Source organism: Phascolarctos cinereus, unplaced genomic scaffold, assembly GCF_003287225.1.
Source record: "Phascolarctos cinereus isolate Bilbo 61053 unplaced genomic scaffold, phaCin_HiC Scaffold_2;HRSCAF=192, whole genome shotgun sequence".
In the NCBI taxonomy this organism is placed as follows: domain Eukaryota; kingdom Metazoa; phylum Chordata; class Mammalia; order Diprotodontia; family Phascolarctidae; genus Phascolarctos; species Phascolarctos cinereus.
In genome coordinates, this window is record NW_027555625.1 from 50,786,577 (window position 1) to 50,812,316 (window position 25,740).

Here is a 25,740-nt window from a genome sequence, read left to right on the forward strand (position 1 = left end):
GACAGGCCTTGGCAACATATTGAATGTGGGGCATGAGAAATAATGAGGGAGTAGCCAAGAGGGTTTGTTCATCTTAATATCACATCTAGATTGCAAATCCTGGGAGACTGTGGTGATGGTGTAGGGAAATGCAAGACTGGAGGTCAGCAGAGAGGTTAAGACTAGAAAAGGCGTTTTGAGACTCATCCACATAGAGATGCTGAGATCACCAGATGAAGGATAGAGCAAGAAGAGTAGACGGCCCAGGCCAGAGCCCTAGTGGGACACCTACAGTTAGAGGGCATGGCTGGATGAGAATCCAGCAAAGGAGACTAAGAAGAAGTGGTCAGACAGGTCAGAGGAGAACCAGGATAGAGAAGTGTCCTGAAAACCTACAGAGTTTCGAGGAAAAGAGGGGGATTGGCAGGGTCAGAGGCTGTAGATGCCAAAGAGTTCAAGAAAAACAGACCATTGGATTTGGCAGTTAGAATATCCTTGGTAACTTCAGAGAGAGCAATTTTGGTGGGGTGAAGAGATCAAAAGCCAGATTATAGGCATTAAGAAGAGAGGAAGTAGAGTCATCTGTTGTAAATGGCTTTCTCAATAGGTTTTGACACAAAGGGAGTGATAGTGAGTGGGGATGGAAGGGTCCATTGAGGATTTTTTGAGAATAGTGGAGAGTTGGGCATATTTGTAAGCAATAGGGAAGGAGATAGTAGACTACTTATCGGTTTTAGTCATTTTCAGTTAGTTCCGACTCTTTCTGACCCCTTTTCGGGTTTTCTTGGCGAAGATACTTGAAGTGTTTGCCTTTTCCTTCGCCAGCTTGTTTTACCTGTGAAGAAACTGAAGCAAACTAGGTTAGATGACTTGCCCAGGGTCACATGGCTAGTAGGTGTCTGAGGTCTGATTGGAACTCAGCTCTTCCTGACTCCAGGCCCATCACTCTCCACTGTGCCTTTTAGCTGCCCTAAGCCAGTATGTAGGGAGAGACTGATGATACATGAGGGAGCAGGGATGACTGGGAGTGCGGGTATTCTGTCGGAGGAGACAAGCCAGGATGGGGCCATTGGTGTTATGGAGGGGCTTTCCTTGGCAAGGAGAAGGGCCACCTAATCATGTGAGATGGGGGTAGAGGAGATTGTGGCATGAGGCATCTGGGTGATGTTTGAGAAGGGAGGGAGAAGAGAGCCTCACCTTTTTCTGTCAGATGTGATGCAAGATTCTCAGCTGAGAGATTGGGGACTGGGGAAGCACAGAAAAGGCTCTCTGTGGAGGGTGGGCTAGCGAGCTGGCAAGGGGTGTATAGAAGGATTACCCAGCTGCATCGAGGGCTCAGTTGAGGCTTTGTAACATAAATTTGTAGTGGACCCCGTTGGAATGATTGCGTATTTTTCTCCACTTCATTCAGCAGCACGTGTGTAGAGGTGAAGTCAGCGATGGTGGAAATGTGATCCAGCACTGAGGCATGGCAGGGTGTAATCGGCAACATGAGGGGACCAGGGGCTCAGGGAAAGATGGCGGAGTTGAACCAGAGGGCCAAGATGGGGAAAGGAGGAGAGAGGACTGAGGCACTGAGGCGTTGGAAGTCATCAGAGTTGATGAAGAATATGATTTAATATGGGAAGGGGGGAAGGAGAGGTGGAGAGCTGATGGTCAGAAAAGGAGATTTCAAAGTTCTTGAACGTGGAGGTGGTACCTGTCAGTGGTGGCAAGATCAGAAGGTGTGAGCATCTTTGTTATGTGGCTTGGGGGGGTGGAGGAAGTAGATCATGGGAACGGAGTGGGTAGGTTGAGGAATTGAGTAGTTAGGGTGTTTGAAGGAGAGTCAACGTGTGTAGTGAAGTCCCCTCGTAAGAAGGCAAGAGTTGAGGAGGAGAAAAAATTTTGTGAGCCCTGTACTAAACTCATTGAAGAAGGAAGGGGAGGTCTGTAGACAACAAATACCAGGCTTTTCATTAGGTGGAAGATGTGGATGGTGTGGACCTCAGAGAAGGAAAGGTTACTGAGTGATGGAGGTAGGGGAAACCTACTTCAGCATGAAGCTTAGGATGAATTTTTGGCACCACTACTCCTCAGTTCCTAAGTACTTGAAAGTCCTTGGCAAATCTCAGAGAAAGTTGAGGAGAATTTTGCCGTAGAGGTGGTTCTTGTGGGATACTACATACAGATGCTCTTCTCTAAAGTGAGGATAGGGGCAGCTAAGTGGCGCAGTAGATAGAGCACTGGCCCTGAAGTCAGGAGGATCTGAGTTCAAATACGGCCTCTCAGACCAAACACTTAACAGTTACTAGCTGTGTGACCGTGGGCAAGTCACTTAACCCCAATTGCCTAAAAAAATTAAAATAAATAAATAAAGTAAGGATAATAATTCACCTGCAGCATGTGCTTGCCCCCTCTGCTATGAAGAGTCAGTGAAACATCATATTGCAAAGTGCTGTCCCACTCTTAAAATGCTAAGCTCACTGCAGAGGTGTGCACTGCCCAGCGCTTGCTGAGGGACCTGGGACTCGTTGAGTGAGTCATGAACATAACCATAGTAAAACTTGTAACTTTTTTTTAACAAGGTCAGTTCTCAGTATTTAGTATTAAATACATAGAATCCCTTTTTGGAAAGTCAGCCTACCTTTGGAAATCTTGATTGCAGTGTGATCGTTATACATTTTAAGGGGTTCAGAAGGTAAAATGTTTATGTCGGGTTTCTAAAGCTTTAGATAATGAAGGTTTTAGAGTGTGTTAATCTAATATGCTGTCAGCCACAGTGAAGCTGGAAAAAAGTGAGAAAAAATTAATGAATCTGTCATCATATGCAGAGCTCCTCAAAGTTTTTTCATTAGCAGCCAGGCCCCAGTGGTCTACTCAGTTTGCCTTTATCTATGATCTTTGGCGAAATTCTCCTTGCAGTTGGTGCTTGTAAACCACTGTCATTTGTTATGAAGAGGGAACTCACCAGAAGTCAGCTTATCAAGTTCTGCCTTCTCAGGCAGCTTGAGAGGCAGGTGAGGATCGTCATGGAATCCTCATCCTGTGGGAAGAGGTGTGTCCTCCCTGCATATTGACATTCTCAGTGGAAGGGGAGGGGGGGATGCGTCATCCTTTTGAGTATGGACAGAATTCCTGTAATTTGCCAGTTTTAGCATCAGATCATGGAATCTTCCATGATTCCGTGAGCCATCTGTGTATAACACAGAACTAAAAAATGAATCTGCTTTACATCTCTGCTTAAAAACTGCCAGTGACAGGGAATTCGGTGTCTCATGAGCCACCCCATCCTATTTCTGGATAGCTCTCATTGTTAGAAGGTTTTGTATTTTTGGAACAAAAATTTGCTCCATGCATGAAACTTTGTGTCCGTTGGTCCTCGTTCTGTTTGTCATCTAGGCAGGTGATCTTCCAAATATCTGAAGGTGGGAATCATGTCCCTGTGCTTTTTTACAAAAAACGTGTGTGAATTATCCTGCTAGGGACGGAAAACTGAGGAAAGGTAGCTCCTTTTACCAATGGACATCTTTTCTCTTGATTCCACACGTCCAGCTCTGTTAGCTGATCTTCATATCACCATCACCAGTGTTGGTCACCTTTTTCTGTACATGTACCATCCTGTCAATATCTAGGAGGTGAAAAACACCTCCCAGAACTTGGTACCACATTGCAGATGTGGTAGTATGTCCAAGGCAGTATAGACTTTCTGTTTCTCTTAAGAAAGCTGCACTGGTTTTCTCATTTGTTACATATCACTTTACTTACTCATGTTGAGCTTACAGGACACCAAAACCATCAAATTGTCTTTTTTGTTCGTTTTTTCCTATGAACTACTTTCTGGCCATGTCACCCTCATCCTGAGATTTGTGTAGTTAATTTTTACAAGTAGAAACACATGACTTGAAATTTAATAGGAATAAATTTGATCTTAATATCGCCTTTAATTTTACCCTGCTTAGAATTTTTTTTTGTCCCAATTTTGACATCTAATGTACTATCCTTCCCAGCTTTTTGTCACTTGTAAATTTAATATTATCTCTCCTACTTCTAGGTCACTGATAAAAAACATTCAGTATAATAGGGCCAAGGCCAAAAATCTCCACTAGAGATCTTCCCTCAGGCTGTCATGTATCCATTAAAATACCTCACTCTGGGACCAGCCAGTTATCCAGTTCCATATCTACCAGACTACACTGTCGTGAAATTCATTCTGACACTTTGTCAAATTCCTTGCTGAAATTAATCATTTAAATCCAGGTATTACAGATCTCCAGTGTTTCCTGGATGATCTGCCTCAATCTAGTAACCTTATTCAAAAAGAAAATAAGATTAATCTGCTCTTACTCAGTGAGCATTTCTTCCCTTTGCCTGCTTTCACAAACAGTTCCTTTAATCATCTGTTCTAAAATTATGCCAGGAGCGAACATAAGCTCGTTGGCCTACACTTTGAATGAGCTGTTTTCTTCTTTTGAAAATCGGCACATTTGTGAGTCTCCACTCCCCTGGGATAATTTTGCATTCTCCCTGTCACCCATAGATTGCCAGCAGCAGCCAACCTCACAGCTTTCTTTCAGTGTCCTAGTAAGTGTTTGCCATGGCCCAGTAACTTGGAGTTCATTAAGCACCAGAGGTTCTCTTTCACTCTTAGAACAGGACCTGGCACATAGTAGGTAGGCAGGCACTTCAGTGTCTCATGATTGATCTTGAGTTTCAGTTCTCTTTTGAATATTTGTTCTGTTGTTCTCTGTTTAAAAAGAAAAATCCTTCTCCGTAGTAGAGAAAATAGAATTGGCATTGAGGTGAAGTAGGTTTGTTTGCTTTCTCTGATCCATTACCAGTGTCCTACCCATCGAGTACCACATCCCAGTCCCTTGCTTGGCATCGCTCTTGCCCTGATAGAACCAAAAAAGACCCTCTTGTCCTCAGCCAACCAGTTCATTCTGGGCTCTAACCTTGAAAACATCATTGTTACAAGACCAAGTTATGCTTTGTATTTGTCCTCCTGTGTCATGCCCTCAATTCTGTCTTTTCAGAATCACAGGATTTTTATATATGTTCTTTTAAAAATCTGAGCTAAAAAATCACCTGGGTTTTTTGGTTTGTTTTTTGGTTTGTTTTTGCTTTTTAATACTTCCCTCTTATCTTCCTTAATAGAATCACTTGGAATTGTGTAATCAGACTTCATTTGAAATGCCTCCTGTACCTCAAGGTGCCTTCCCTTTCAGAATGCTACGAAATAACATAGCATATTTCGACTCGGCTCTCTTAAGGATATCAGTTTAAGGCTTGATTATCCTAACAGCAAAGCATGTTTATGTAACATATCAGAACACCAGTTCCAACAAACACTGTAACTTACTCATGGCCCAAGCATTTAGGTTAAAGCCCTTTAAAAAGTAGCTTAGAATTGATCCAAGTTCTTCTAGGAATGTTTGAATCCTGCCTCAGTGCGAGAGAACTGGGAAGTTTGGTGCCAATTTTGCCCATTCTTTTCCATGTTCCCCAAGATAAACACGAAGGGTAATAGTGCAGGATATTCCCACCTGAGAGTGTTACCTGGCTCCATAAAACCTTAAACTATTTCCTTCCACATTTTTAAAAGTGTCTTTCATTTCCTATCTTTGGATATCTAGATAAAATTATTTGTCTTTCTTCAATCCTACTATAAACCTTCAGAATTGCACAGTCAGCAAACATTTATTAAGCACTATATGATAGAAACTGTACTGAGTGTTGAGAGATAAATCAGTTTTACAATGGTCTTCACACTCTGGTGAGACAACACGAGAATAACTGGGGAAAGCAGGTACTCTATGGAGTAGAAAGAGGGTGAGATTCGCGCGTTCTCTGGAAGGGAGCCAGGAAAACTAAGGAGTGGAGGTGAGAGAGCAGAACACTGTGGGCAGAAGAGCCCTTCAAAGGCACAGAAACTAGATGGTCTCGGGTTTGAGATTGTGGGTGTCTGAGTCAGAGTGATCATAAAGTGCTGGAAGTCTAGGCAGGGACCTTCCTGGGAAGAGCTTTCCATGCCATGCAGAGTAGGGGGTGGCCATGATCACACGATCACAGCTGTGCTTTAAAAGAATCACCTTGGAAGCCAAGCGGGTGGTGGATTGGAGCCAGAACAGACTTGAGGCAGGCAAGCCAAGGAGCTAGAGAGCTGCTGCAATAGTGTGTAAGTGTAAGTGAACGCTGGTAAGGGCATGCCTGTATGAGTGGAGGGGAGGAAAGAAGGATAACTGCGCTGTGCTAAGCGCTTTACAGATACCATCTCATGTGATGCAGCAACCTTGGGAGGTAGATGCTATTATCATCCCCTGTTTAGATGGGGAAACTGAGGTACATGGAGATTAGGTGACTTGCCAGGGGTCACACAGCTAGCAAATGTCTGAGGCTGGATTTGAACTCAGCCCTTCTTGACTCAGGGTCAGGGCTCTGTTTACTCTGCTACCTAAATGCCTCTAATAAGAATATGAAAGTGCTTAACACAGTGCCAGGCACTTAGTCGCTGCTTAATCAGCACTTGTTTCCTTCCTGGAAGGAGGGGGTCGGCAGCAGTAAAGTGGTATGTTGGGGGGGTCGAGGTGAAGGGAATGGGAATAAAGGAGCAGTCAAACACAAAAGACGTGAAGATAGAAATGACGCCGTCTGGAAATGCGGGTGAAAGTGAAAAGCCCAAAATGACACGGAGGGCATGACCGTTGGTGTCTGGAAGCCTAGTACTGCGCTTTGATAGCGAGAGGAAGTTGGAAAGAGGGTAGGATGGGTGGGTGAAGAGGAAATCTGCTTTGGGCTTGCTGATTTTGAGATGCCTCTGTGTTAAGCAGTTCAAGATGGTGGGACTGGAGCTCAGGAGAGAGACTAGGGCCAGACATAGAGATATGGTCGTCATTTGCATGGAGGTAATTGAACACCTCAGAGTTGATGAGATAGCCAAACAAAATAATATTAAGTTGAAGAGGACCCAGGGCAGTGCCTTGAACACTGACAGTTAGTGGCTATGACGTAGATAAAAACACCTGCAAAGAAAACTGGAAAAGCACTCAGGAGAACCAGAAGAAGGTGGTGAATGGTGTCAAATGCTGCAGAGATATTAAGAAGGCTGATACCATTCGATTTGTCAGTTAAGAGATTATTGGGTCCAGCTGTGTGACCCTGGGCAAGTCACTTAACCCCAGTTGCCTAAAAAATAAAATAAAATAAAAAAAGAGATTATTGGTAACTTTGGAGATGGAAGTTTCCGTTGAATGATGAGGTCAAGAAGCTAGATAGTAAAGGGTTGAGACTTGTAGTGAGAGGAGAAGTGGAGATGTACTGAGTGTGGGTGGTTTTCCAAGAAGATAAGGCATGAAGGGATGGAGAGATCCAGGATTAGGACCTAATGAATTCATTCTTCAATGATTAGCATCCCCTTCATTGTACTCCCCTTCATTGTACTCTTTTTATCCCAGTGATTCTGAACCTCCAGCTGCCATGGTTCAAACCCCTTTCTCAGTCACCCTCTGATCACTCCCTTCTTCCCATATCTCTCAACTCAATCTCCCCAGCCTCCCACTCTAAAGCTACCCACCCCTTTCAGGATTTATTAAGTACCTATTATGTGTCAGGCAGTATGCTAGGTATTTTACAAATATTTCATTTGTTCCTCACAACAGCCTGGTTTATAGGTACTATTATTACCCTCATTCTTCACTGAATCAAAATTCTAGTGGCTGTTATTTACTGACAGCTGATTGTGGGGGTCCTCTAAGCCTCTGTCTTTCTGTCTTGTACCTTCTTCTCCTTCCATACAGTTTACTTAGAGATCTTATTAGCTGCCATTGTTTCAACTATTAACCTCTATTCAGATAATTCTAGTATCTGTCCAGCTCTAACCTCTCTCCTGACCTTCAGTCTCCCACAGACCTCTTAAACTCAACATGTCCAGAGCTGAACTCATTATCTTCTTTCCTCCCCCTCCCACAAACCTTATCTGCTTTCTAGCTTTACCTTTTACTGTCTAGAGACCACCATCTTTCCAGGCTCCCAACTAGTGTTATCCTCAACTCCACTCTCTCTCCCCTGTACCCAGTCAACTGCCAGGCCATGTCATCTTATCTTCTTCTCCTCTCATATATGTGTCTGTCTGTCCTTTGACACTGCCACCAACCTGGTGTAGGTGGTACCATTATCATGATGTGCCTGGGATCTCTCCTCTAGTCCATCCTCCACCCACCTATCAAATGAATCTAAACTGCAAGTTTTATAGGTTTATTCTTTCTCATATTTGCGCATGTGTACACACACACACACAAATTCTGATTTTTAAGATCTTTGTAACCTGATCCTTTCCTCCTTTTCCCTTCTTAAACCTTACTTCCTTCCACATACTCTGCAATCCCTTTACATTTACCTCTTTTCTGTTCCTCACACAAAACACCTCTTGACTCCATTTATTCTCACTGGCTATCCTCCACGTTTGGACCTTTCTCCTCCCTTTTTCCTACCTTCTGGCTTCCCTGGCTTTCTTCAAGACTCAGGTAAAGTCCTTCTACAAAGTTCTTCTACAAGAAGCCTTTCCCATTTCTCCTTAATCTTAATCACTCTGAGATGATCTCCATTTTACCTTGCATATATCATTTGTATATATAGTTATCCCTTCCATGTTGTAACTTTCTCTATCACTGTTTCGATATATCACAGGTTGACATAAGAAATTAAATGGGAATTTTTTGGGAGTTTTGCAGAAACAGCAGACAATGCAGAAAATGTTTAGAAACAGAGAAATGCATAAGATATATGTGTAGTACTGTATAATGTTAACCAAAAATTTATAGTAAGGTACCATAAATATCCCATAAATGAAAAAGAAAAAATTCAGACTTCTGATATGAAGAGAGGTCCAAAAAATTTTATGTGGGTTTTTCCAGATCACGAGGGCACTCTGCCCCCAGCGTGTGTAAACGATAACTGTTGTTTATTGCATGTGGTGGCCTCCATTAGACTCTGAGCTCCTTCAGAACAGAGACTCTTTTTTTCCTTTCTTTGTACCCCCAACACTTAGCACGGTGTCTGGCACTATGCATGCTTAATACGTGTTTGCTGTCTTAGTAACAGCTATCAGGGATATTAGGCTCCGGTCAGGTTTTAAGGGCGGAGGAAGACATGGACATATTTTTAGGTAGCAGGAAATGAGCCAATAGATAGAGATTGAATATGAGAATGTAGAGGTGTGAGAGGAGGTAATCTGCCAGAGAAGACATCAGGAGATGGGATCAAGGGGTGCATGTCAAAGGATTGGCCTTGGTCATAGGAAAACCACTTTTTCATGTGACACAGGAGTGAAGGAAGAGATAGTGAGGGGAAATACTTTCATTTATATGATATAAGAATGAAGAGAGAAGGGGGAAATCTCATCAAATGGCCTAGATTTCTTTTTTGCTGAGGTCTTCAGCTGAAAGAGTAGGAAAAGGGAGCCTGGAAGAGAGACAAGAATGTTTGGCACAGCTGCTATGGAGATTGGGCGAGTGATTCAGTTAGGGGAGAAATAAAATGTTTGCCTTGCTGCAGTAAGGGATCAGTTGAGGCGAAATGACAAATGTGGAGTGCACCCAGTCAGCACTTTTGTAGTTCAGGTGGTGAAAGTAATCCAGGGTTGAAGTTTGGCAAAGCATGACTGGGTCAGGGGATCTGAAAGCAGAGGGTAGTGCAGGGTTAAATGAGAATATAGCCAAGGCGGGGAAGATAAAAGAACAGGAAGGGAGATAGAACGGAGGTCATGAAGAGGACAAAGAACAGGGTTAGAAGTTATTGGGAAAGATGGAATAATAAATGATTATTATCCAATAAAGAGATTTTGGAATTTATTAAGTAGAGCAGCTAATAGTGATAATATGGTGAATGGTATGACTATTTTTGTGTGTTTAGCTGAGGTGAATGGAGAATAGGTCATAGACATTGTAGTTTGAGGAAGTGGAAAGCTAGGGTATTTGAAGAAGCATTAATACATATATGTTCAGTTTTTCAGAGATCCTCAACAATGGCTCGGTAATTAGATCTGCTTGTTTTTTCGTCATCTTACTTAGGATATAGTTTACCTGAGCCTGATGATTTGAACTCAGCAAGAACAACTAGGGTATGTTATTCCTATTTGGAACTAGGTCTTTATTGAGCTATCCTTGTTTGGCCTTTTCTAGTCCAAAAGTCACTCTGTTTGGTAATAAAGGGTTGAGAATTTCTCTCTCCAACCTCAGCAGCTGTCTTCTTTCTTCTTTGATCCTCCTCTTTCATCCAATATTTTGAAATATGTTTTAATTTTTTCATTAACTATTTCCAATTACATATTTTAAAAGTTTAATATTCATTTTTTAAAATTTTATGTTACAATTTTTCTCCCTCCTGCCCCTTTCCACAAAGTCTTGGGAAGGGCAAGCAATATTTACATGTGAAGTCATACAATATATATTTCCTTATTAGCCATGTCACAAAAGAAAGCACACGTAAGAAAAACAAAGGAAGTAAAAAACAGTATGTTTTAATCTGGACTAAGAGTTTATCAGTTCTCTCTCTGGAGAGGGATAGCTTTTTTCATCATGGGTCCCTTGGAATTATCTTGGGTCATTGTATTGATCTGAGTAGCTAAATCTTTCACAGTTGATCATCCTTACAATATTGCTGTTGCTGCGCACAGTATTTTTTGGGTTCTGCTTACTTCACTTTGCATCAGTTCATGTCTTCCCAGGTTTTTCTGAAACCATCCAGCTTGTCATTTCTTATATAGCACAATAGTATTCTATCCCAGTCATATACCACAACTTGTTAAGCTGTTCGTAATTGATGAGCATCCCCTCAATTTCCAATTCTTTGCCATCATGAGAAGAGCTGCTGTAAATGTTTGTGTGTGTATGTGTGTGTATCTCCTTTTTCTTTTTCTTTGATCTGTTTGGGATATGGATTTAGAATGATATTGCTGGATCAAAGGGCATGCACAGTTTTAGAGCCCTTTGGGCATAGTTCCAAATTATTCTTCAGAATAGTTGGACCAGTTCACAGCTCTGCTAACAGTTCATTAGTGTACCTATTTTTCCACATCCCCTCTAGCATATCATTTTCCTTTTCTGTCATGTTAACCACTCTGATAGGTATGAGGTGGTACCTCAGAATTGTTTCAATTTGCATTTCTCTAATCAGTAGTGATCTAGAGCATTTTTTATGTGACTATTGGTAACCTTAATTTCTTCTTTCAAAAACTGCCTGTTCATATTCTGTGACCATTTATCAATTGGAAACTGGCTCTTATTTCTATAAATTTGGCTCAGTTCTCTATATATTTGAAAAATGAAGAAAACCTTTTTCATTTCATATAATCAGAATTCTGTTTTACTTCCCATGATCTTCTCCATCTCTTGTTTGGTCATAAACTCTTCCCTTATCCATAGATCTAACAGGTACATTTGTCCATGCTCCCCTAATTTACTTATGGTATCACCCTTTATGTCTAAATTATTTATCAATTTTGACCTTATCTTGTTATAAGGTGTAAGATGCTGACCTGTGCCTAGTTTCTGCCAAACTTCTCTCCATTTTTCCCAGTAATATTTGTCAAAGAGTGAGTTCTTCCCCAAAAGCTTGGATCTTTGGGGTTATCAAACACTAGGTGCTACAGTCATTTACTGCTATGTGTTGTGTACCTATAACCAATTGTATTTTTAAGCACCTTTTTTGGTTGCCTATCTTTCCTCTCTAGCCTCAGTTCATCCTGAGTGTTCACACTCCTGACACAGTCCCTACAGGAACGTGTCATACTTTTGTTTCTATCTGGCCTTCCTTCCATCTTTTAAAACTCTAAGTTGGCTCATGGGTTTTCTGTGTATACATGTCAGTCTCTTAAAACAACCTTCTTCTTTTCCCCATTAGAATTGCTTCTCTTTGTATATTCAGAATGTCAGTTTTGAGCTTTTCTTATCCCTCCTGGGATGACTTTCATTATAGGATTTTAGTCCATGGCATGCTATCAATCCTTCCTCTGAACTCTTTCAGATCCATTCTTCTAAAATCTAGGTTGAACAGCAGACTATTCCTGGCCTGAAGTGGTTGCTTTCCTCCTGATAGTTGACATCATTTTCACAGTGGACATCAGTTCTTCTTTGGTGGTAAAAATCAGATTGAGAATACGATTTCCCCTTTGAAGTTCCTCAGCATTTTGAAGGCTGACATTTTCATTAAGGCAAATCAAGAAATTGTTACCTGATCCATCTTAAATTGAGAGAGAATTCCAGCAGATATTCAGATAAATGCAATCCCTGTTGTGTCCTGTCAGTGTCCAGCTTACTCCCTTTTCTCTGTTTCTCCAGGTCTTTAGTGTACTCTAATGAGAGTGGACACCAAAGGTGGATAAGCAGCCCTGAAAAGGGCTTGGCAAGCCCTCACACCAGAGGTGCAACTCTGAGGGCTTCAGGGCTGCTTGTCCACCTTTGGTGTCCCAATTGTTACCCAACTATCAACTGTGGCTCCAAGAAGATAGCACATAGGCAGAGACCACACCTCAGTAAAACCGTCTTGGCAGATGGGCTCAACCAAGTTTAGGGTAACCAACAGGCCTCAAAACCATAGGTGTTAGGAAGATGTGTGCCCTAAGCATGTGAAGACTTCCCCCAGCGGAATGGGCAGATGAGAACAATTTGTTCCTACCGTCCTGGAGGCGGTTGAAGCAGGTGCTGTGGAGCCCTTAGAGCTTGGTCAGACATTAAGGATACCAAAGTCATCCACAACCATCACCAATAGTCTTAGCTTTTGTCCTGCCACAGGACTTTGATGACCGGAAGAAAGAGTGAGGCTAACGACTGTGCACCTCTGCCTGACAACAACACTAAATTCTGATGACAGTATTGCTTCTACTTTTCTTTTTGTTGGTCTACACCAAAATGCTCCCTACCATGCTTCCCGATTCTGAATGTTTTCTTACAATACAATGTCACTCACTGTCCTGCCCACCTCTTCTGTTTTCATTGACAATGGAATAATTTTCCAAAGCCATATTCTTGTTGTAGTTCTCATTCCACCAAGTTTTAGTAATACTCATGGTGTCAGATTTGCTTTGTTTTGTCTTGCTTGTTACCCATACTTTATGCGTTTGGATGAAGACGTAGTATTGTAGCTTTAGTGTTAGAGGAACCTCAGGTGCTTTAGCCCAACCCCATCATTTTGCCAATGTTGGAACTGAGTCCCAGGGACAGTAAGTGACTTGACAGAGTTACGTGGCATGTGAATCTGGTCTTTTGATTCTGGAGTCAGTGCCCTGTCTGAGGCTTTGTCCTTTTTCAGTGCCTCTTGGTCTAGGTTTTCTTTTCCTGTGACCTTCCAAGCACTTCTCCTGCTATACTGACTCTTGTACTTTAGCTCTATCCATCATGTGTAGCTTGGTGGATTTGTGTCAGTGGTTTTCTGCCTTCTACTTCCTTTGCATTTTAAATAACCTGAATTTTATTTGTAATATTCCAGGTATAAACACATGATTTTATCTAGTCCTTGTTAGGTATGTTCGTCGTCAGAGTCAACATCTCCCTCCTCTTTGGGAATATCTGCTTTTGGCTCCCAGAATTCAGTTGCCCTTCTTTCTTCTCTGTTGTACTATCTTTAAATCCTTTTTCTTTGTTTTCACATTAAAGTCCTTCCTCGGTTTTTAATAAAGAAACTTGATTCTCCTCGATAATCGAGAGATATTCTTACAGCCCATTTACTCTCTCATAGGAGGGAAAGCCAACATGCATTATTATGGGTAGCAGCCACTTGGCAAAAATACAAAAATTGTGCACTTTGCAAGTCACTGCAAAATTCACCCTGTTCTCCATACTTAGGGAAAGTTAAATCCTCAGTCCTTATCTTACTTCTTTTCCAAGAGAACTACTTATATTCTAATTGAGAGGTAGGTGCCTGGGTAGAGCTGGAGAGAATGATCCTGTAGGGAGGAAGAAGTGAAAAGGGCCTGCGATCTAAGCCTTAACAGTGGGGCTGAGTGAATCCCAGCTAGAGTCAAGATTCCCTGGAGGTGCACAGAGCAGAAACAGGACTAGGAGCCATATGAGGCTGCCCAGAGGCATAAGGAATAGATTCTAGGCAAAAGGGGCTGAGGGAACTATACTGACTGGATTGGTTCTCAGCGTGAGGAGCCAGCCCTCTTTAGTGCTGAGTCGAGTGGAGAAGCTTGGTGATACTGGAAATGTTTTTCACTGGGGCAACTTTATGTAAGCCTGCTGATTCCTTTAAATACAGTGGGAAGAGAAGGGAAGGGGAAAAGCATTTATTAATTGCCGACCGTATGCCTGGCACCGTTAGGTGTTCTACAGATATTACAGATACCTCAATTGATCTCCCAACCCTGGGAGATGTGCTATTATTATCCTCCTCACTTTATGATTGAGAAACTGAGGCAGACAGAGGTTAAGGGACTTGCCCAAAGTCACACAGCTGGACACGTGTGAGGTGGGGTTTGGACTTAGATTTTTCTGAGTCCAGGTCCAGTGCTCTATCCTCTTTATCCACTGCCCCGCCTAGCCACGTGTGGAGTCCAGAAAGAATGACTCTACAAAGGTCAAAGAAACAGCACTACAGCAGAAGGTTGTACCAGACCAGTGATGGGGGTAATGGATTGGCCTTTTGAAGTAAGTAGGAGTCTTGACTATTGAAGAGACTAGTCCAGTTTGGGAAAAAAAGGTAAAGGAAGTTTCCTGTTACACCCTTTGTCATTAACAATAGCTGAAGACTCTGTCAGCCAAGTATTCTCTGATAATTGATGTCTGCTTCTCTTTGGGTCTGCAGATTGCTCCGCCTCCCTCTCTAGCAGAACCGCTAAAGGAATTATTTAAGCAGCAGGAAACTGTAAGGGGAAAACTCCGTCTCCAGCACAGCATAGAGCGGGTAAGAAAGCTTCCAGAATGTATCAGAATGGGAGAACTTGTTGCTGGGATCTCAGTCCTCTCCTTCAAGACTTGTGTCCCATTTTAAATTACTTCTCTCTTGTTCCCAGGAAAAGCTGATTGTTTCATGTGAACAGGAAATTTTGCGGGTTCACTGTCGAGCTGCACGGACAATAGCTAACCAGGCTGTCCCTTTCAGTGCCTGTACCATGCTGCTGGACTCCGAAGTCTACAACATGCCCCTGGAAAGTCAGGTCAGTGTTTTTCCCCAGGAGTGGGTAGCCCTCTCCAGCCACAAGAACACGTTTGTCCATCTTAGTGATAACATCTCGTTTTGCAGGGGAGAAGGCCGTTTGGCTAAAGCCACCTAAAATGGAGGCCAGTCAACTCATTGTTCCTGATTGAGGTCCTGACCAATCATTTAATTCAGAGCAATATTTACCTCCTAAGTACAGAACAATCCCACATCACTTTTGGTCATGCCGTACCCAAATTTTTAATTCCAAATTATGTAAACAAATTAAAAACTAGCCACCGCTCTTCTCTCTCCTCCACCTTTTATCCCAGGTCACAACAGTGATGCATCGATGTCTGTTTTAAGATATGTAGTATGCATCTACCCTTATCCTGTCTCCTAAAATAGAACCTCTAACAATCAAGAAAAAGTTGGAAACGTTGTGCTTTCCTGCACTTAGTAGATGTGAATTACTGGTTATTGACTTGAAAAGCATCGGCAGCATTGGGACTTTTCCAAAGCTCATCTTGGCTCTTGGCGAAAGCCAGGCCAGCTTTTGGGAGATGGTGCTGAGGTAGCATCTCCTGACTGTAGTATGCAGAGCAAGGCCTCTAGCCCAGCCCCTCAGGGCCTGGCCTGCTGGGATTACAGCTGGTGATCCGTCTTCATCAGCCTCTTCCTCTGCTTCTCTTTATGTGGCCTTCATTGCAAGTGCTTACCATGAGCTCAGCAATACCTTTTCACCAGGAAAGATGATGTATGACTGCCTGTGGCTCAGAATCTTTGGCCTTCTCTAAGGAAAGATTTGAGAAGGTCTGAGATAAAAATGGAGAATTGTCTGTCTGACTTGATGCGTCAGTGCGAGGCAGTGTGGAGGCTCTGGTGTCCATTTTCTCATTCTGTTTTTATTCTTTTCCCCAGAAGATGGGATAGGACGTTTCTGTCTGTTGTACTTGTTCTGCCTTATTAAAGTTCTCTTTCCTTGATTGGTTCCACAGGGGGACGAAAATAAGTCAGTGAGAGATCGTTTCAATGCTCGACAATTCATTTCCTGGTTACAGGATGTAGATGACAAATATGACCGGATGAAGGTTAGAACCTTTTCCTTCTCTATAGTCTTGGGGTATTTTTAGGGCCCAAAGAAGCCACTTGTGGAGTCTGTCACTGTCCCATCAAGCATTTTTAAAGGAGACTTTACTTTTGTCTCTGAAAGCTAGAATGAGACATGGGGCTTTTCCTTTCCTTGAGATAAAATCCACAGTGTGAGCTCATCCTGAGGCTCCCACACAGGAGGGCCTCTGGAGAGGTCCTCACTGTCTAGACGCTGTTGCTCTGAGGCAATCACAGGGCCCGTTCAATCACTGACCAGCACTGCCTGGTCCTCCTTCCACACAAGAGTCAGGAACATTGTCTCGTTTGGGGGGGGTAGAAGGCCTTTTAGATTTAGAAGATTTAATCTTTGGTTTGAAGTCAGTGAAAAGCAGAGCTTTGGTCAAGGGCGGGCTGGATAGCTTTAACTGATGGTCAGTCCTTTTTATGGGCCAAACCATATTTCATCTGACAGACTAATGTGTTATGGTTAGCCTCCTCGCTGTGAGATTGAGCACAATGGTCCTAATGTCAGGCGGGAATCCCTTAAGGGGAGAGCCACGTAAAGGAATCCTGTGCCTGGGTGCCTCCACGTATGTATTGGTGATAATATTAATAACTTGTGGAAGTTAGAAACGCTGAGTGCAAGGCCGGTTATGTCTGAAGAGCTCCCGGGCAGTTGCCAGGCATGATCATCACCATGCTGGTCGGTCAGCTATAGCCTCTGGCCCGGCCGCCGAGGGGAGGGGAGGGTCCCTCGTGTGCTTTGCTGCTCGCCCTGCTCACTGCCCATTTTGTCTCCCGCACAGACGTGTCTGTTGATGCGGCAACAGCACGAAGCAGCGGCTCTCAACGCGGTGCAGAGGATGGAGTGGCAGCTGAAGGTCCAGGAGCTGGACCCCGCAGGGCACAAATCTCTCTGTGTGAATGAGGTGCCGTCCTTCTATGTGCCGATGGTCGATGTCAATGATGACTTTGTGCTCTTGCCAGCGTGACAAGACCAGATCCCAAGACAGTCTCACAGGAAACTGGCAAAGGCAGGAGCCCTCCTGGACGAATGGCCGAGCTCCTGTCCATCCCCAATGCTTGTTGACGAGTCCTTGGGTGGAAGGAAGAAGCATCTCTCGGGGGGGTGGGGGAGAGGGAGCGAGAGAACAGTTGCACTTTCTTCACAATGTATCCGTCACTTCTGGACTGATGGCAGGCACCCAGCCGCAGAAGTGGGAAATGCATCTCTTGTATGAACCAGGTGCTTCAGCGGAGGGTGAAAAGCTTGCACACTACGCGAGTCTGACTAGACAGCGACGCAGTGGAGGGCCTGGATGGGCTCGAGGCTGCCCTGCCACCATCTGTGTAGCCAGAGCTGCTGAGCAGGGGCCAGGAGTCAGGGTGGTTTCCATCTTTGTGGAAATGGCAATTTTCAGATCTGTGTTTTCCATTCAGCTGCAGATTCATTTCAGAGAAGTTGCAGAAGAGAATTCATTTTTTAAGTTTCTTGTTCCATCCAGATCTAATAGAAAAAAATAAAGTAAAAGGCACCCAACCACCTTTCATGGACAAAAGTGTAATGGGGTGGAGCCAATGGACTTCCAAGTCTAAGGATGCTTTCCAGCTAAAATCCCAGGGCAGCCACTGGTCCCCGTTTTTTCAGACAGCAGGGCTGTGGACGCTTGTGTGGAGCGAGGGCCCAGGCGGTGCCATCTGACCCCTCCAGAAGTTGGGGGGCAAGTGGTGACCCAGAGCTAGGACTCTGCCAATTGTGTTTTTAATGGAGTCAAATCCATGTGGTTTATATATTTTTTCCTTTAATCTTGGGCATTTTGTTTCTCTTTCTGAGAACATAACTTGAAAACACTACAGAGCCAATACTCATATAAAAATGTATCCCATAAATGCTGTACAGTTTTTATATACATTAACAATGTACTTTTGCTGCCTTCTAGATAATTTATTTTGCAACACATTACTGCACAGTTGTAAATAACTTATGTACTGTAACATCACTTTCAGTTATGTGTAAAGAAATAAATAAATTAATTAAAATTATCTTTGTATATGTATAGTTCACATTAGGCAGCACTTTCCCTTTCAAGGAAACAGAAGGGCCAAAATGGCGTGCAACATTCAGTATTCTGAAGCCTGTCTTCTAACCAAAAGAAAGACAAGATAACTCCACTCATAATTTGCATTCTTCACTTTCTCAAAATATTAACACCCCACCCCCTTTTTTTTTCTCCTTTCTTCCCTGTCCTTTAAGTTAGGACACGTAGCAAAAACTCCCTGCCCACATGATCCACCTGGTAATGTGTTTCACTAGGCTTGTTCCGGGGTCCTTCTCCTTCCTCTCTTTAGGAGGCTGGGGGTGGTAGGGAGGCAGTGAAAGAGATCTGGTCCAGCCTAGAGAGGCCCAGAAGAGAAGTCTGTCATCACTATTGCTTTAAGATGAGCTTCCTGCCCTAGGTCAAGGGGGATTCATTCAAACTCTTCTGAATGAGGGAGGAGCTAAGCTTCCTTAGAACCTTAGGAAGCAGTCTTATTTTTCTGGTGGAAAAGGTATTGTTCCATTCGAAACCATGGAAAGTAATTTATCACAGGAGGAAATCTTAGCAGTTTATAGAAGAAGTGACCTCGAGTCCATGATGGGGGAAAATTTTGAGCCCTCCGACGGCCTAGAACAATCCATTCCCAACTTTGGGCCACTTTGGGGACATTTCCCATTCTTTCTATAGTTCCTCCCATGTTGCACAGAGACAAGGCCTTATTTGGAAGAAGCTTGTCTATTTAGCTCATTGGGCTCGATTCAAAAGCAGTGTGCAGGAAGAAGTGGCCTTGTTGACATTTTTACCTGTTTGTCATGTTTCTCCTCTACAGTCACTCAGGTGTTAAGGGCAGTGTGGAGAAGGGGAAAGGGGGCATGGCAGAAAGGGCTTGTCATCCACACTGACGAGAACAGTAGTGTCCGAGAGGCTGAGACGCTCCCTGCTACATGTTCGATGTCACTTTAGTTGAGCTCCTTGATTTTACCTAGAAGTTAGACACAAGGCATGAAGGTTTCTGTTCCAGAAGTTGGCTTGGGGTGAAGGGGAAGGGTAGAGAGATCCATGTGGACAAAGAAAGTGTCTTCTTGCCTTCCCAACCAGAGCTTACTTGGAGTGGAACCTGCTTGGTTCCTGTGGTGGTGTGAGGACTTCTGGGGACAGCTAAGCGGTGGACTTCAGATGAGGGAAGCGAGGGAAGGAAAGGGGTCAGAAGTGAAAGAAAGCTTTCCTCTGGGGCTCCTGTTTTGTTGGAAGACAGAGCATGTGCCTTGAGTTTCTTTCTGAGACAGTAAGCCCTACTACAGAGAAAATGGGAAGGGCCCCCAAGAAAGCAGTGGAATGGAACCTGACTGAATAGCTAGCCAGGCCCCGCTATTCTGCAGAGATGGGTAGGTTATGGTTAGGCTTGAAAGGATCACATTGCTCTAATGAAGGTGCCCATCCTCAGGATAGCAGTGGGGTGAGGTGAAATTCCAAGCAAAGATGAATAGTGGAAACAGATTTTAAGTACTTCTCCCAAGTGGTCTATTGTTTTTGTTTGTTTTAATGAATCCAGGCACCCTATCCCCAATGTGCCCTCCCTATTTATTATTTATAAATCAGCTTCAATTTAGGAAATTACTAAGATGAAATGTTGCTCAACTCTCTCCCTCCCTCCACCTCCTGCCCCCAGAACAAGCTAGTTGCATGACAGTTGAGACATTGGGCCTCCAGAAATGTGCCCAGAAATGTGTGCAGAGACATTTGGTGCTGTACAAATGGTGACTTGAAATTATTGTTATGCTGTATGCTCTTGACATGTTGAAAAGAAGTCCAACTTTATCAGCATTTTAAAGTGTTTTCAATTGTTTTGTCTGGTGTCTTCTGTTCCTGTGCTGATGTCCCTGAATGCTAAAGAGGAGGAAATCAGAGAAACTAATGGACTCCTTTCACTGCCTAGTCACCTCTCCCTCCCACCCACACCCCGGGGATCAATCATCAGATTCCTGGGGTTCTAGGAATTACACACGTGTTTGGGAAAGCAGAGAGAGCAAAGAGATGGAGGAGGGTCTTGGTCCAGCAGTGAAAAGAGGCAGCCTAGATTGAGACCAGCTCTTCCCAAAGAATGAGTCAGAACCTGTTCATTCTTTCGGAAGAGTTGACATCAACCGAAAGGCACGGTAGGAAGAGCAATGTGGAATTAGGGGTAGGTTATTTGGTGGGAGAGAATTTTAAAAAAGAGCTTCAGAATAATTTTTATAGTCTGGGTGGGGGAGGGGGAGACGGGAAGAAGAATCTGACGAGTGAAAAGACGTTTGTTCATTTACCTTGGTTAGCCTACCGCATGAGCTCTTTCAACCAAGTGTCCGCCTGCTTTCTTCCCCCACGTCCAAGCCCTCCTTAGAGATAATAGAATTCCTGGCTTTGTACGGGACAGCTTCTAGATCTCCAGGCTCTGAGGAGGTGGGGGGGAGGGCAAAGAACACCGCCAGCCTCCCGTACACGGGGCACAGCCAGGGCGGCGGGCGATCACACCTACCTGCTTTTGTGTACGGCGAGCAGTTTGCTATGAATCTGCTCGGACTTTCCTTTTTCTTCTGAACATCTAGTTATAATGCCAGGAGTGTTTTGTTTGTGGGTGCTTCGCGCAGCCCCCTTCCCAGTATGCCCCCAGCCTTGTTCAAGTGGACAGTGCACGGTGAGGATGCGATTCTGTGTGCGCTGTAACGACACTTTGCTCGTAGTGGAATGTAATGATGCCCCCTCACTTCAGTATTTTTGAGCTTCATGGGTGTATTACAACTCTTTTCCTTCCCATCTTGACTCTTTAGGTCCTTATCCGGCCACCATTACCCACCCCCTCTCCCCTCACCCCCTTTTTTTTCTTTTAATCTAAATTAACCAATTCAGAGGCTGGTTTTCCTCGATGTCAAAGGGCCAGCACAGATTTATTTCCAGGGGTGGAGGAAGAAGTGGGGAAAATAAATGTCTAACATGTATTCACGAGTGACCTAGGTTACGTTTTTCTCCCCCTCTTTCCCTCCCCCCCTCCTGCTTTAAGGGACATACCAAATTATGGTCAGATATCATTTTCAAGCCCTGCTTCCCCCCCCCTTTTTGGTTAAATAATCGTAAATTAATCTGTGTAAGCATGGAGAGTCCTTTTAATCAACAATTTCAAACAACAATAGCAAAAGTAATGTATTACCTTTGACCCATGTGCTTTGTGGATTCCCCCCCACCCCCTGGACAGTGTAAATTTCCCTCCTTGTAATGCTTCTGAGACAGTGTACATAGATGTAAATAGCTCACAGGTCAATTCACACCCTTCTCTTTGTACTAGGTCCATTTGCGTAGAAGGTGGGGTTCAAACAGCAGCGACAGTGCATTGTCTGTAATGTAACAATGTAATTTTTTTTTACAATGTAGTTTGTGTACATATTGTTTGGCAGTGCTGGTGCTGCCGCAGCCGCAGCTCTGCCGCTACAGGACTGTCATTAGCTGTTCAACTTCCTGCAGAAAGAGACAAAGTGAATACAAATGTTATTTTCTACAGTTGCATGTACAGAGATGAGCGCCAGAGACATGCTGTTGTCCCTCAGAGATAATGTTCGTAAATAAATTTTAAAAAAACAACCACCACCACCTTGTCTGTCCTTTTTGAAGTGTCCCAGGGTTACTGGGGTGGGATGGTGGAGGGTAAGGCAGGGTGAGCATTTATATCAGTCATCAGACAGGAGAAACATAATTTGGATTGCTAGACCCTATATCTGACTCAGCATGGAGTTCAAACGTCAGCCTAGGGTCAAACGCATCTCTGCCACTCATTACTCATGTGTGACATGGGGCAACTAACACCCTCATAAAATGAGGGTTGGGAGTGGAGGATCTCCCAGGGGTCTTCAAGCCTGACCGCTAGGGCTCTCCCTGAACTCCTGGCTCTTCGTCTCCTCTAAAACACTTGTTCCCACATGGCTTTTTCCACAAAATAGGATATAAAGGGACAAGACAGATAGGCATTACCTGGTGTCACTGCTTCTGACCCCCTATACTGAACCCAGCACATCCAGACCTCATTCCTACCCTTACCTGTTACAAAATCCAACAACTGATGTCACTTTTGGGCACAGCTTCCTTCGTTCTGATTACCTCCTTTTGCTAGCTACATGGCACTCATTAACTGCCTTGAAACCCTCCTCCACCAGTCCCTAGGTGCTCTCTCTTTTCGCATTAGAAGGGAGGGCTTTCTTTTGTGAAAAATGATTTCTCTTGGTAATATGCGTCTGGGAGACTCATAGCCCGGCCCCCCCCCCCCAGCCTTCTGTCCAAAGTTCTTCAGAAGGACATTACTGATAATGAGATTGCATTGAATCCTTATCCTGGTCAAACTCCAACCCAGGTGTGAATTGATTTTATTTTACTCAGGTTTGGGTAGAGACAGATTCCCAAGACTGGGGGTGGTATTTCCTTTGTCTGGATGTTGGGTGATATCAGCCCCTGTTGACCAAGACAGCGACCTAAGTCATGTACTCAAGACTTCATTTTAATGTAGCCCACTAGCTGGTATGTAGACCAATCAGAGTTGATTGGCACCCCTTGGGAACACCTGCTCTTCAAAGGGCATATAACCCTGTACCCCCAAATCCCAAATTGAGCCAGTTCTGAACTGACCCCCTTAGGGGGCACCTAGCTTTGGACTGAGCTCCCATGAAAGTCAAGCCAGCTTGAGAGAAATTAAACTGTGGACACATGCACCCTAATTTTATTTGTCTCTTTCTTAGAACAGACTGTAATTTATTGGGGTTTGACAGTTTTTACTTTTGAATCTATTGCCAAATATCTCCCCCCTCCCCTACTAAGGGAGCCTTCCCTTGTACTAAAGATTAAAAGCAAAATATAATGCAAAACCAAGTTTGGCACCATATATAAACATCCCATACCTATTGTCCCCAACCTCTTTTAAAAAGGAGCATTTTCTCTCCATTGGAGCCAAGTTGGGTAGGTCAGTAAACAATATTCAGTTTTTGCTTTATTTTCATTTCCATAAGTAGTCTCTGTGTATGTTATTTTCCTGGTTCTGCTTAATTGGCCCTGTATCATTTCATGTAAGTCTTCCCATGTTTTCTTGAAGTCTTCATTATATGTCAGCAGTACTATTCCATTATATTCATGTCCCAGCACAGTACCTAGCATACTGTTGTTGTTTAGTCCTATCTGTGACCTCCGTGACTCTGTGGACTGTAGCACACCAATATCATCCATGGGGTTTTCTTGGCGTGTACTAGAGTGTTTTGCCATTTCCTTCTCCAGTGGATTGAGGCAAACACAGATGAAGTGACTTGCCCAGAGTCACACAGTTAGTATCTGAGGTAGGATTTGAAATCAGGTCTTCCTGACTCCAAGCTCAATGCTTTATCCTCTAAGCCACTTAGCTGCCTGCCCATAGTAGGTACTTAATAAATGCTTGTTGACTACTAGCGCTAAGTTTTTTAATAGCCTGGGGGAGTGATGCCCAGTGATGCCTCTGTTGACTTGCCTCTCCTGTCTTTATCCTAAAGAGTTTTTGGAGCAATAGTCTAGATAGCTGTGTGGAAATAGACAAGTTTCTTATTTAGATGGCATAACTTCACACTGAATTGTATCTTCATGCTTTCTTAAAAAAAAAAAAGCCCATCTCTTAATGGATGAAAATAAAGGATGGAAATGAAGTTTCAGGGAATCGGATAAAGACAGATGTCATTAGCAATGGGAAGGAGTATTTGGGACCAGAATAACGAGTACAGGAAATTTTGGTTCTCATTTTAATGTTTTCATTTAGTTAGTTAGTTAAGCAATAGGGTTAAGTGACTTGCCCAGGGTCACACAGCTAGTAAGTGTTATGTATCTGAGGCTGCATTTGAACTCAGGTCCTCCTGAATCCAGGGCCGGTGCTCTATCTACTGTGCCACCTAGCTGCCCTATTTTATTTATTTATTTACCAAGAACAAAAATACTTAACTGAGAAATTAAGACTCTAGTGAGGGGTTAAGATCAAGGTGTCCTGAAATGAGTTCCAAGTTACCCAGATCAGCTAATGGGTTTAATTAGAGGGTGCTCCTGAGCCACTGTTGGTGATATATGGGAGGGAAATGTGGAGAATAAGGGAGGGCCCTTGGTTTTTGGTTTTTTATTCTCTTTGTATCCACAGTGCTTGGCACATAGCTTAATGAAATGCTCACCGACTGACAGAAAGGTTCTCAGCAAGAAAAGTTGTCTTGGGTGATGACTTCCTGATGAAGGGTAACTAGGTGACCATACATCAACCAGATACAATGACAGTGAGGGGGAATATGCTGGCTTTCCAGGACATGTATCCTAGATGCAACAGGGCCTGTCACAGCCAGCAACCAATATGGACTCCTCATGATTTCTGTGGGAGTGAAGTATACTTTTGGAAGTAACCTAGAAAGTATTGCTGGGATTGTGAAGTCATGGTCAAAAAGCTAACCGTAGGGAAATAGGTGATAATTGCATCGCTACTGCTGATGGTAGGTAGAGATTTCAGAAGGAAAAAGATGAATTTATGAAATGGACAGCTGGTTAAGAAGGTGGTGCCTGAAAATGGAGGTTCGGACTTCTTAACCACACCTTAAAGTCAGTTGGTCAAAAAGTATGCATTAAGCAGTGCTAGGTACGGAGACAAAAGTGAATCAATCCCTCAAAAAGATTACATTCTAACGTCTTAGATAACGTGGTATATTTGTGTGTGTGTGTGTGTGTGTGTGTGTGTGTGTACACACATATATACATATATGTGTGTGTATAGATGTACATATATAGTATTATGCAGATGCAAGGTAACCTTGGAGAGGAAGGCCCTAGCAGCTGGAGGACCAGAAAAAGCCTCCTACAGAAAATGATTCCCCACCCAAGTCTTAAAGAAAACCAGGGATTCCAAGAGGCATAGAGTGAGTATTCTAAACGTAGGGCAGAAGGAGATAGGAGACAGATCTGTCACATGTAAGAAGGCCAGTATGGAAGGGCCTTAGAGTATATGGAGGGGAACAATGTTTAAGAAGAGTGAAAATGTAGGAAGGGGCCAAATTTTTGGAGAGTTTTAAGTGTCAGAGCAGTTTATATTGATCGATTGCCTAGAGCCACCAGAGTTTACTGAATGGGCTGACCTATGCTTTAGAAAAATCACTTTGTTGGCTATGTGGAGGGCTCTTAGCCAGAGATGGAGTACATCTAATGTGGGCTGGTAAAAATAGATTCACCTGAAGACTTGTGGATCTGATCATGAGGGCATTAAGCAAAAGAAAGAAGGGAGGGAAAAAACTAGGTCCATGACTTTGCCAAGTCAGATACTACCAGAGAGTAGCAAGCATGGCATGTGAGAGCTCCAGTAATTCACTGGAGATGATATTCAAGAAGAGTAGCCACAAAACTGTGCCCTATGCCCTAAGCAAGGGCACAGATTATGGGTTATAAATAAGTGGACTAGTTATCTTTTTAAAAAAATTTCATTTCAATTTTTAATCACAGTTTAGCAAATGCCAGTTAA

General features: G+C 43.4%; 1 protein-coding gene across 3 annotated transcripts in view; it reads left to right on the forward strand.

Annotated features, from left to right (window-relative positions):
* ANKRD11 (ankyrin repeat domain 11) overlaps window positions 1-21,839 on the forward strand; it is a 365,863-nt gene extending 344,024 nt beyond the window's left edge. For all 3 annotated transcript variants that reach the window (XM_078149379.1, XM_020989136.2, XM_020989137.2), the window contains 4 exons: window positions 14,758-14,856; window positions 14,966-15,109; window positions 16,089-16,181; window positions 16,989-21,839. In XM_078149379.1, the coding sequence (XP_078005505.1) occupies window positions 14,758-14,856; window positions 14,966-15,109; window positions 16,089-16,181; window positions 16,989-17,174 (522 nt within the window). In that variant the 3' untranslated portion in view covers window positions 17,175-21,839. The remainder of the gene's footprint in view (window positions 1-14,757; window positions 14,857-14,965; window positions 15,110-16,088; window positions 16,182-16,988) is intronic.
* The last annotated feature ends 3,901 nt before the right edge of the window (window positions 21,840-25,740 follow it).